The sequence below is a fragment of the Lepus europaeus genome, chromosome 12, assembly GCF_033115175.1.
Source record: "Lepus europaeus isolate LE1 chromosome 12, mLepTim1.pri, whole genome shotgun sequence".
In the NCBI taxonomy this organism is placed as follows: domain Eukaryota; kingdom Metazoa; phylum Chordata; class Mammalia; order Lagomorpha; family Leporidae; genus Lepus; species Lepus europaeus.
Genome location: NC_084838.1, coordinates 69,707,926 through 69,720,039, shown reverse-complemented (window position 1 = coordinate 69,720,039; position 12,114 = coordinate 69,707,926). Strand labels below are relative to the sequence as shown.

The window sequence follows — 12,114 nt, the reverse complement described above, 5'->3', positions numbered from 1 at the left end:
CATCAAAGCAACATGTTGATTTATTGTCAGCTACTTTTGAGGACAGGTACCCCATTATATTCATACTTTTCCCACTCTCAGATTTCATCTCCTACTGTTCTCCTTTTCTGTTCTTCGGCCCTTCTTCTGGTTCCTCCTTTTGCCTGGACATTCCTTCCTTAGTCTCACACTCTGCTCCTCACAGGACTGGTCCATTCATCATTCAGGTCTCAGCTCAAATGTGACCTCTGCAGAAAGGCAGTCTCTGAGGTCCCACATCTAAAGTAGTCCTAGCCCATCCTCCCAATCATTCTCTTATCCTATTTCATTTCCACCAAAGCATTATCATTAGAAATCATCTTACTTATCTGTATGTTTATTTGTTGTCTTCCCCAATTTACACATCGCTCACTAGAACATATTCTTCTCATTAGAATTCAGGGACCTTACCTTCCCATCCACTGATGTAACTCTGGTTATAGTTCATGACACATAGTAGGAATAAGTAAATGAGTGTTTTATATGTAGGGTTTGTATCTGGAGGACAGACTATAAATAGGAGTATTTTATGAGTGTAGTTTTCCTGGTAACTCTGGGGAAAAAAAAAGGTGGTGGTGGACATTCTAATCAACCTCCCCTCCTCCCCTCCTCTTTTATAACCTTGTCCTGAGTCATTATTTGAATGTTGTTACCTTTTCTCTTTCATAGCTGTTCTTTGCATGTTAAGTATGAATTAAGTGCTAACCTTTTTAAGGTCTTTTAAGAACAGACACTGGAGCCAATTGTACTAGGTTCAAATCCAAGTTCTGCCCATGTATGACTTTGGCCAAGTAATTTAACCTCTTCATTCTTTAGTTTCCACAATCATAAATTGATATCTGTCTCATGGACCATTGGGATGATCACAGAATATGTACAAAACACTCAGAACATTGTCTGCCATAGTAAGTGCAGGATACATGTTAGTAGTTAATATTGGTTGTTTTCTATCATGGGGAGACGGGACACAATTGATAATTCAAATAACAGGAGTATTTGGGGGAGCTGAGTGTGACACAGAAAGTCTGTGTAACAGAGAACTTCAAGCATCAAGACATTTGCTTCCAAGACTTCAAAACAACATAATTTATTAACTTCACATTTAGACATCTGTAAAACACATATATACAGTAAATCTGAAAGTTGTTTAGAGTACCTTTGATTTTGTGCTGTTTATTATAAAATTTATGTTTTATTTATTTGACAGTGAGAGAGATATTATAAACTTTATTTTTAAATAGTTCAACAAAACTCATATTTTAATATTTTAAAATAAAGGTCATTATATCAAAATCTTGCACATTTAAAAAATTGTAAAAACCATGATTCAAACCGACAATTCTGTGTTTTGAGATTTGGTAGATAAACATGATTTCATTTGTCTATGAAGAATCTACTCTGTTCCCTTCTGGCTTTTTCAAGGCTTTCAAAAGTGATCATTCCTCCTGGCAGTTGCAACTTACTCTTTTCTGTTTCCAGGATGTCCTCTGCTTCACCTAAATAAAGTACAGAAATAATGTGAAGTGACAAGAGTTGTTAGTGTTTTTTGGCCTAATTACTATGTTCCAGTGCTAGGCTGTAACACTGTATGAAGCCATGTCCCCAAATCTAATAGTTCATTATTTCATCCATATTCCTCAGGAGAAGTAATGCACTTCCTAGAGGAAAGACCATAATGAATTCCAAAAACTTGTAGACAGATCAGATGCAAGAGATTTTTTAAAACATAGAAAAGAACATTTTAAAATGTGAAGAGAAAGAACACCAAGATAAGTAGTTCCCTTCAATTAAAGTCAAGATGATCAAAATTATTTGTGTTTGGAATGGTTTGAGATGGGGAAACTAAAAATAGCCCTTTCTATTGTCCATTAATATAAAATAAATGTTAGAGAAACAAAGCTACTCAAAACTATAACTTCTTAGGAAACCTGCTTTTTGATCTGAAATTATTTATGAGTACTGAAATTAATATTGAATAATAATTATTAATATCAAATGCTGTTTAGTCTGTCCAGACATGCAAACACATACACACATTTCTTCAAACAATTCTGTCAAAAATATCTAAATCATGCAATGAGTTCTTGGACCCAGTAACATTTACTTTTATTACTGAAGACTAATTAACAAAAATTTATTTTTTATTTTTTTTTATTTTTTGACAGGCAGAGTGGACAGTGAGAGAGAGACAGAGAGAAAGGTCTTCCTTTTTGCCGTTGGTTCACCCTCCAATGGCCACCGCGGTAGGCGTGCTGCGGCCGGCGCACCGCGCTGATCCGATGGCAGGAGCCAGGTGCTTCTCCTGGTCTCCCATGGGGTGCAGGGCCCAAGGACTTGGGCCATCCTCCACTGCACTCCCTGGCCACAGCAGAGAGCTGGCCAGGAAGAGGGGCAACCGGGACAGGATCGGTGCCCCGACCGGGACTAGAACCCAGTGTGCCGGCACCGCAAGGCAGAGGATTAGCCTAGTGAGCCGCGGCGCCGGCCAACAAAATTTTTAAAACTATATAATACATGGTCTTTACATTCAATAACCTGCCCTTTCTATAAGTACTATTATAATGTACTATTAAATGTATTTGTTTACTTTTATTGGCACTATATACATATTTATGGAATATAATTTGATGTTTGAATACATGTATATGTTGTATATTGATCAAATTGGTGTAGGTGGCATATCCATTGCCATATCAGACCAGCATGGTAGATAATGATAGGCCCATAGCCCAGGAAAGGACAGGCTGGTAAAGATGAAGTTTAGTAAAGCACTGTTACCATTATGCTCCAGGCTGAAGGCTCAAAAAGATGAGACACAGGGATCTTCATGACACTGTAACTCCCCAGAGAAGTGGTAGCAATTTGGAAGACAGAGATTTCCTAGACTAATGGTCAACTCTATCTCCCTGGGATAGGAGTGGCTACTACGGCAGCAGTAGCAAGGCAATAGGAGCCAGGAGACTGTGATAGCAATGGTTTGCTAGTAAATATGTAACAAGTAGCTCTCCAGAATAACTGTATATAAATTATTATAAATTTTGCTGATATAAAATATAATTAGCACTTAATAAAATGTGTAGTACTCTTTTCTTTTTCTTTCTTTTTCTTTTTTATTTGACAGGCAGAGTTAGTGAGAGAGAGAGAGAGAGACAGAGAGAAAGGTCTTCCTTCCATTGGTTCACCCCCCAAATGGCTGCTACGGCCAGCACACTGCACCAATCTGAAATCAGGAGCCAGGTGCCCCCTCCTGGTCTCCCATGCAGGTGCAGGGGCCCAAGCACTTGGGCCATCCCCCACTGCCTTCCCGGGCCACAGCAGAGAGCTGGACTGGAAGAGGAGCAACTGGGACTAGAACCGGAGTCCATATGGGATGCTGGTGCCGCAGGTGGAGGATTAGCCAAGTGAGCCATGGCACCGGCCCTGTGTAGCACTCTTAATGATAAATTCTACATAGCAAATTGATTCTTATAGAATACTTGCACTGATTTTTGCTGAATTCTTGAATTCATAGCTAAATTATGGTTGCAGTTGATAAAGCTATAATTCCATCCTAAATGATGGTTGGTGTTTATTCATTGTACATTAATGGATAATATGACAACAAAATAATGATGACATATATTGAAATTTTACTGGTTTGAGAATACTGTGAACCACCTCATTGCAGGATCAGATAATAGTTATTGAATATTGGAAGAATATAGTGGCAATAGACACCACACACTCTTAAGCTTAATCTACATTACTGCACTTTTTTCTTCAATTGCTGAAGTGTAGACCATAGGTTGGCAAACTTTCTTAAAGGGCCAGAGAGTAAATATTTCAGGTTTATAGTCATGCCTTCATTTCAATGATTTAGCTCTGTCATGGTCACAGATAAGCAGTCATAACTAATACATAAATGAATGGACACGGATGCATTCCAAAACAGCTTTATTTTAAAATACAGGTGGCTGGCCCACAGGCTACAGTTTGCCAACCTCTTGTCTAGACAGTCAACAAAATAAGAAGTCAAGCTCTGATTTGGCATTTGTAGATTTCCATAGTGTCAAGCTACCAATGGGATGTCACTGAAATTGGAGACACTGCTATATTTTTATGTCTGTAAATTGGATTTGCATTTCTACCATACAGATGTAATTGATATAAATAATATTAATATAGACAATAGTAAGATAATTAAAAACAGAGGAGTTTTAAGTATTTATTACCTGTTTTCAATGTAATAATTGTATAATTTAAGTTTATGTAACTTAATTTTAAATAAATGAATATGTTTAACAACTAGCTTAAAACATTCTTGAAAATTTAAATCAGTTCTTCAGAACTAGTATAAACTGATACAGTGATACCACTGCGTATGAGGGAGAAGAAATGTTGATCATTGGAAGCCTGGAAAGAGACTTTTGCTGAAGCTTCCTAGGTTTAGGGGATTCTTGAACCATAAAATTTATCAGGAAGTAGAAACTCTGGTTTATCAAAGACTTACCTTTCATTCGTTGTAGAAGGGTCCCATAACCCAAGTCATACTGGTAGGTGAAGATAAAGCTTAATGGAACAATAGGGAGGAGAAAGGCTGGCTTCTTTCGTCTCATTGCTCTGTTTCAAGAATAAAAAGCAACCAATATCAAGGACTAACCTACAAGTATACACTTCTATTTGAAGAAAAAATTACCTGCTTTTGGAAGAAAGTTCTGCATTTTGGAAGTTATGTAATTCATTTGAGCCTTCTATTGAACTAGGATTTTCTTACCTAGTATCCCTCAAATGATTCTACAGTTCCCATGGGCAGGGTCTATGATTTGGTCATCTTTATTTGACTCTGAGGCTCAGACTCATTTCTTAAAAATTTTTATTTATTTATTTCAGAGGCAGAGTTACAGACAGTGAGAGGGAAAGACAGAGAAAAGTCTAACGTCCGCTGGTTCACTCCCCAGTTTGCCACAATGGCCAGAACTGAGCCAATCCGAAGCCAGGAGCCAGGAGCTTCTTCCAGGTCTCCCACACAAGTGCTGGGGCCCAATAACTTAGACCATCTTCTACTGCTTTCCCAGACCATAGCAGAGCTCTGTATTGGAAGAGGAGCAACCAGGACTAGAACCGGTGCCCATATGGGATGCTGGCACCACAGACGGGGTCTTTAATCCACTGTGCCGCAGTGCCGGTCCCTAAGACTCATTTTTTAAATGGTAAGAGAAGTGATCATTTAAGCTACTGGTAGGGACATCTATGTCCTCTATCAGAGTGCCTGAGTTTGATTCTCAGTTTGGTTCCTGGATCCAGCTTCCTGCTAATGCAGGACCTGGGAAGCAGCAGTTACGTCTCAAGTAATTGGATTCTTGCTTCCCATGTGGGAGATCAAGATTGTGTTCTCAGGTCCTGGTTCCAGCCCTGACCCAACACCAGGCAATGCAGGCATTTCTTTTTTCCCTCCCTCTCCCCATCCCTGTCCCTCTACTCCTCCCCTCTCCCTTATCTCTGACCCTCCTCCTCCTCCACCTCTTCTCTCTCTCTCTCTCTCTCTCTCTCTCTCTCTCTCTCCAGGCTTTCTTCTCCCTCTCCCCCCCCCCCTCCTTCCATGCTTCTCCCTCCCTCTCTCCATCTCAAGTAAATAACAAAAATTTAAAATGGGTGAGTATCATTTATGGATTGTGGAGATAAATTTGTAGAGGCCTCTTAGCTTAGTATCAATTAGTCCTTTCTCTAACTTATAAAGCAGAGAAAATGACAGAAGAAATTTATGAAACTAAATTAAGAATTAACTATTACTATCCTGGTTCTACAGAGTTATCCCCAAAGACTAAGCTACAAGAGCTTTCTTTGTTTACATATATACTACTTGGACTGAAGTTCTGTCCTGGCCCACTTAATAATCTGGTAATGGTAAAGACAAAAAGAAGTAAATTATTTAAGAAAATTCTAAAGTAAATAGCAAACTTACCCAGCTGTTAATGAGATGGTTGCAAGGCCAAAAAAAGTTCCAAAATACTTGAGGAACTCCCGAGACCAAGCAATCTGCATGGCCATTTGTCTTTCCCTCATTTCATTCTGCAACATTAGCTGCCTTTCCAGCTGAGGACAAAACAAAAGACAGTGTGGTTATTCATCTTTGAATCTGAACACAGAATTAGCAGTCTGCTTTTCCAGTGGATTTTTTTTCTCTTTTTTTCTTTTAATTTTTTTAACTTTTATTTAATGAATATAAATTTCCAAAGTACAGTTTATGGATTACAATGGCTTTCCCCCATAACTTTCCTCCCACTCACACCCCTCCCATCTCCCGCTCCTTCTCACATTTCATTCACATCAAGATTCATTTTCAATTCTCTTTATATACAGAAGATCAATTTAGTATATATTAAGTAAAGATTTCAACAGTTTACACCCACACAGAGCATAAAGTGTAAAATACTGTTTCAGTACTAGTTATAGCATTGAATCACAATGTACAGCACATTAAGGACAGAGATCCTACATGAGGAGTAAGTGCACAGTGACTCCTATTGCTGACTTAACAATTTGACACTCTTGTTTATGGCATCAGTAATCTCCCTAGGCTTTTGTCATGAGTTGTCAAGGCTATGGAAGCCTTTTGAGTTTGCCAACTTTGATCTTATTTAGACAAGGCCATAGTCAAAGTAGAAGTTCTCTACTCCCTTCAGAGAAAGGTACCTCCTTCTTTGATAGCCCACTCTTTCCACTGGGATCTCACTCGCAGAGATCTTTCATTTAGGTTTTTTTTTTTTTTTTTTTGGCCAGAGTATCTTGGCTTTCCATGCCTAAAATACTCTCCTGGGCTTTTCATCTGGATCCAAATGCCTTAAGGGCTGATTCTGAGGCCAGAGACCAGAGTGCTGTTTAGGACATCTGCCATTCTGAGTCTGCTGTGTATCCTGCTCCCCATGTTGGATCATTCTTTCCCTTTTTTATTCTATTGGTTAGTATTTTTAGATACTAGTCTTGTTTATGTGATCCCTTTGACTCTTAGTCCTATCATTATGATTAATTGTGAACTGAAATTGATCACTTGGACTAGTGAGGTGGCATTGGTACATGCCAATTGAATTGGAATCCTCTGGTATGTTTCTAACTCTACCATTTGGGGCAAGTCCAATTGAGCATGTATCCTTTCATCAATTTTTAAAAATCTCTGTAGTTTGACCAAAGTCCCTCTGGACAGCTATCCCCAATGATACTTTGGCAGTGAACTCTTCCTGGAATATCTGTTGTACACAGAATAGATACTGATATTCTGTTTCTGTATTCTGAGGTCTTGACTGCATATGATCTGTAGCCTGTATTCAGACTTCACATTTATGTCTAGTTTTTTCTAATATGTGTGAGAAAAGATCTTTAGGTCTTTAAATGCAAAAACAGCTTATTGGAATTTAAAATTACTGCTTTCATGGAAGTAATTTTGTCTTCCAAATCCATCTTATTCCAAATTTAAATTCATTTGAAGTATTGAGTCGATATCACAGTATGATATGATGGTAGAGGGGTGTTATTTGGGGACATAAATAGATTTTTCTTTGCCACATATATCTTATTGTTTCAGGTCCTTCACCACTAGCCAGTGCCTTTCACTATTTTTATAGCCTAGAACACAAATAGAGAATGAATATCTGCATGGAATTTTTTTTTTAAGTGCACAGGAGAAGCAACAGACAAAAACTCAGGCCATTATTTGAAGAGTGTCAGGTTTTGGAGAGAGAAGTATTGTGTTGTGAGTTTTTTAATTTTTTGTTTTAATTCTGAAATCATGCACTGCAAATCGTTACCCAAGCTAGAGAGCAAAGAGCTTAGAATTCCTAGTGCAAACCATTGGCTGGGGAGAAAAGGGTAATGTGACTTATTCTTTCCTCCATGTCCCATTTCTACCTTGGGGAGGGACAGGGAGAGGAGAATGGAAGCTTAGATATAAAGATGGGGCTTGGCTCCTTGTTCCCTCTTGGAGGTTGAAGAGCTGGGGGATGGAAAGGAACTCTCAGATGGATTTGGGGATCCCCAGAGAGGATGTGTGGCCCTAAATCCTGCTGGGAATTCTTGGAGCTCTCAGTTACAGTAGAGCAGAAACATGCAGAGCAGATTGAGGCCTAGCCCGAGAGGCCACTCTGATTGCCCCAAGCTGCCAGTGGGTCTGGAGAAAGGTTGCAGTGTTCCTGTGTCACTTGAAGAGGAGCCCAGAAGGCAGTTGAGAATTGAAAGCAAGTAGCTTATCAGACGTTCCCCGCAACTTAGGACAAAGGGACCTCATAACAGACCCTTGGGTAGCAACCCTAAGTCAGCAGGTGGGCGGGAGAGCCAACTGGATATCAGAGGATCAACAGCACCCAAAAGTGAGGAGGTGATAGCTAAGCCAGCCTGCAGTTTTGTCAGTGGCCTTCAGAGAAATGACCTGGCACTTCACAGGTTGATCCAACAAAAAACAAGAGCAGAAAAGTATCTTTCAAACATATGTAACTTTCCTAATGCCTGGGCCACCTGATACCAACTAGACCAAACTTAGATTGTTCCAGGGAAAAAACAAATGGAGAGGGAAATGGGGATAAAGCTGAATTCAACTATTTACTCCCAAAGAAGTTTTAAACTAGAAATAGTTCAGTCATGTTGACTTGTCCAAATTACATTTGCCCTCAGCAGTAGAAATTGCAGTTCATTTTGAGCTCTGTTAACAAGTAAAAAATATGTTGTGTTTTACATATATAATTAATGTGTGAAACTCACCCTAGCTACATTACTCATAAAACTTAATTCATAATATTGTCCAAGGTGATATGAGTATAGCAATTAATCATTTATGTTTTTAATAAAAGGTAGCTAGATCCAGACAAGACATAGCAGAGTCTGGGACCAGTGGTTCTGAACTTGGCAAGCATCCTGTGAGCATCTGGGGAACTTCTCAAAGTCCTAATACCCAGACCCACACCACAGATCAGTTAAACCAGATGGGACTAATTAAATCATAATCTTGATGTAGATCAGGTCTTGTATTCTGAAAAAGATTATCAGGTAACTCTAATGTGCAGCCAGGATTGAGAATCACTGCCTAAGATGAAATAACTCACAGCCTTGGTTTGTTGCCTCCAACAAATAGCAAGGTGAGACATCAATCTAAAAACAAATCCCCTGGGAACTCCTAAGCGTTTGTGAGTAGAGGGCTTTTTAAGGGTTTTGGACCTAATGTGTATAGTAATATTGTGGTGAATCCATGACTCTCTGCATTTGTCAAAACCCATAAATTTTTACTATATAGCGTGAACTTCAGTGTATACAAATTTTACCAATAAACCAAGAAGTCAGGGGATATCCAAAATTGAATGGGGACCATGACAAAATAATCTGATTGTATTGCATATGTCTGAAATAACCTCTCTGAAGAGGGTGAAATATACTGATCTAACTTTGGAAAATGGTATTTGGACTGGAAATTTCAAAACTAAAGACAAAAAGAACTATACATAAACATTGTACTCTAGCTGATACCGCTATTTCTCACAGAGTATAGGTTAACAATTCTGAAACTGCTTTACTTGTCTACTAGAAAGGAACAAACAAGTAAATTGATAACAAATGGTTCTTTAACTCCCAGACGTGGCATGACCCGTAGAAATTATATCCCAATTTACCTTGTTAGCTTCCTGTCTTGCCAATGCTTCCCTAGATTCCACCTTGAAATCCTCATGGAGGCCAAACACATTTACCCTTTCAGGTCTTTGTTCTCACTAAAGAACATAGACTTGGAAGTCACATGAACCTTGGGCTCAAATTCTAGTTCTATCATATGATTTTGTACAAGGTCACCAAACATTCCTCCTGAACATTTTATCTTAATAAGAAAGAACTACATTTTATATTATGAGCTGTTCATTCATGATGACTTATTTTGCTGAAATTAAAAGCTTAATTTGGGAAAACTAATATGCAGGCTAAGATGTGAAATATTGAACACAATAATGGTTTAGTATCAGCCAAAGGAAGAAGAGAAAGAGCCACAGAAAAGGCAAAACTGTGGGCAGGAAAATGCATGAACATCCAGGCACATTAGCAGAGATCTGGGTCAGAAGTGGAGCAGATGGGATTCAAACTGGCAGCCCTACAGGATGTTGGCATTGCAGTGCTTGACTTGCTATGCCACAATGTCAGTCTCTTCCTCCTCCTTCTTATCATCGTCATCACTATCATCATTTTCATCATTCCTATGTAGCTATATGTTCTAATGTAGAAAAATCTGTATTGTTAAATAGATGAAACACAGTATAGAAGAGGGGATGATATGCTACCACTTGTCATTTGAGTCTATACACATATGCATGCAAATACTATTATATATCCATATTAAAGTATGCCAAACTTTGTTTTTTTCATCAATTTATGTCTTTATTTCAGAAATGTCTTTGATTTTTATTTCTGAAATATGGTTTTGCTGAATATAGAACTCTGTTGACAGTTTGATATTTTAAAGAAGTGTTTGAGTTTCTCCTACCCTCCATTATTTCTGATGACAAGTGAGCCTCCTTTGCATCACATTCCATGTGTGTGATGTACCCATTTCCTCTAGCTACTTGTAAGATGAACTTTTTTTTCCCCTTTGGACTGCAGTAATTTTACTACAATATTCCAGGTTTTCTGTTTCATTCGTGTGTTTATTTATCTTGCTTACAGTCCAGGAAGCATAAGTTTACCAGAAAATTGGTATCTTTCTTTCAGTTTACAAAGTTTCCCACATTTTTTTTTAATTGTCCATGCTTCTCCTGCTGGAACTCAGTTACACCTCTGTTAAACTGTTAGGTCTCCAGTTCTGTTTGTTTCTTCACTTGTTTTCTTTCTTTCCATATTTTACATTCTTTCTTTCTATATTTGACATTAGACATTTTCATTTGCTGTAGCTTCAAGTTCACTAGCCCCTTTGACTGTTAAATTATTCCAGCAAGATTTTCATTTCAGTTACTGTACTTTCATCTTTAAAATTTCCATTTGATATTTTTCTTTGTCATTTCTATGTATGTACTAAGATTATCCATCTGGTCATTATATGTATAACTTCCATAAGTTCTTGAACAGGCTTATAATTGTTACTTTAGGCATCATTTTCTGAAAATTACAACATCTGAGTCATCTTGAGTACATTTCTATTGACTTTTTTTCATGAGTGTTGATAACATGTTCTTTGTTCTTACCTATCTGATGACTTTTTAAAAGTTAAATGTCGACCAGCACTGTGACTCAGTAGGCTAATCCTCGCCTACGGTACCGGCACACCGGATTCTGTCCCTGTCCCTCCTCTTCCTGTCCAGCTCTCTGCTGTGGCCCGGGAAGGCAGTGGAGGATGGTCCAAGTCCTTAGGCCCTGCACCCACATGGGAGACCAGGAGAAGCACCTGGCTCCTGGCTTCAGATCAGGGCGGTGGGCCGGCTTCAGTGCGCCGGCCACAGCGGCCATTGGGAGGTGAACCAACGGAAAAGGAAGACCTTTCTCTCTGTCTCTCTCTCTCTCTCTCTCACTGTCCACTCTGCCATCGTGATGCAGATGTAAGTCCATTTACCACTTTTCTTCCTTCATCATAGTCATGTAATGCTCCAAATATTCGGGGATGTCTGGCTAATCCTCCGCCTGTGGCGCCGGCACCCCCAGTTCTAGTCCCGGTCGAGGTGCCGAATTCTGTCCTGGTTGCTCCTCTTCCAGTCCAGCTCTCTGCCGTGGCCCGGGAAGGCAGTGGAGGATGGCCCAAGTGCTTGGGCCCTGCACCCACATGGGAGACCAGGAGAAGCACCTGGCTCCTGGCTTCAGATCTGTGCAGCGCCAGCCGTAGCAGGCACTTGGGTGGTGAACCAACAGAAAAAGGAAGACCCTTCTCTCTGTCTGTCTCTCTCCCACTGTCTAACTCTGCCAGAGCCAGGAGATCCGTCAACGGCCAGGGCGCAGCCGGGTTCTCTAAAGTATGCCAAGCTTTGTATAGACTGTCTTTGAAAGAATGTTTAAGAAAATAGCAATAGGGTGGACCCTGTGATATAGTAGGTTAAACCTTTACCTGCGGCACCAGCATCCTATATAGACACCAGTTCAAGTCCCAGCTACTCCACTTCTGATCCAACT

General features: G+C 39.4%; 1 protein-coding gene across 1 annotated transcript in view; it reads right to left on the bottom strand.

Annotated features, from left to right (window-relative positions):
• Window positions 1–1,151: 1,151 nt before the first annotated feature.
• PLGRKT (plasminogen receptor with a C-terminal lysine) overlaps window positions 1,152–12,114 on the bottom strand; it is a 58,504-nt gene continuing 47,541 nt past the window's right edge. Inside the window, exons 4-6 of the mRNA XM_062207051.1 lie at window positions 5,960–6,090; window positions 4,508–4,617; window positions 1,152–1,514 (exon numbers count right to left, since the gene is read on the bottom strand). Of these exons, the coding sequence (XP_062063035.1) occupies window positions 1,393–1,514; window positions 4,508–4,617; window positions 5,960–6,090 (363 nt within the window). The 3' untranslated portion in view covers window positions 1,152–1,392. The remainder of the gene's footprint in view (window positions 1,515–4,507; window positions 4,618–5,959; window positions 6,091–12,114) is intronic.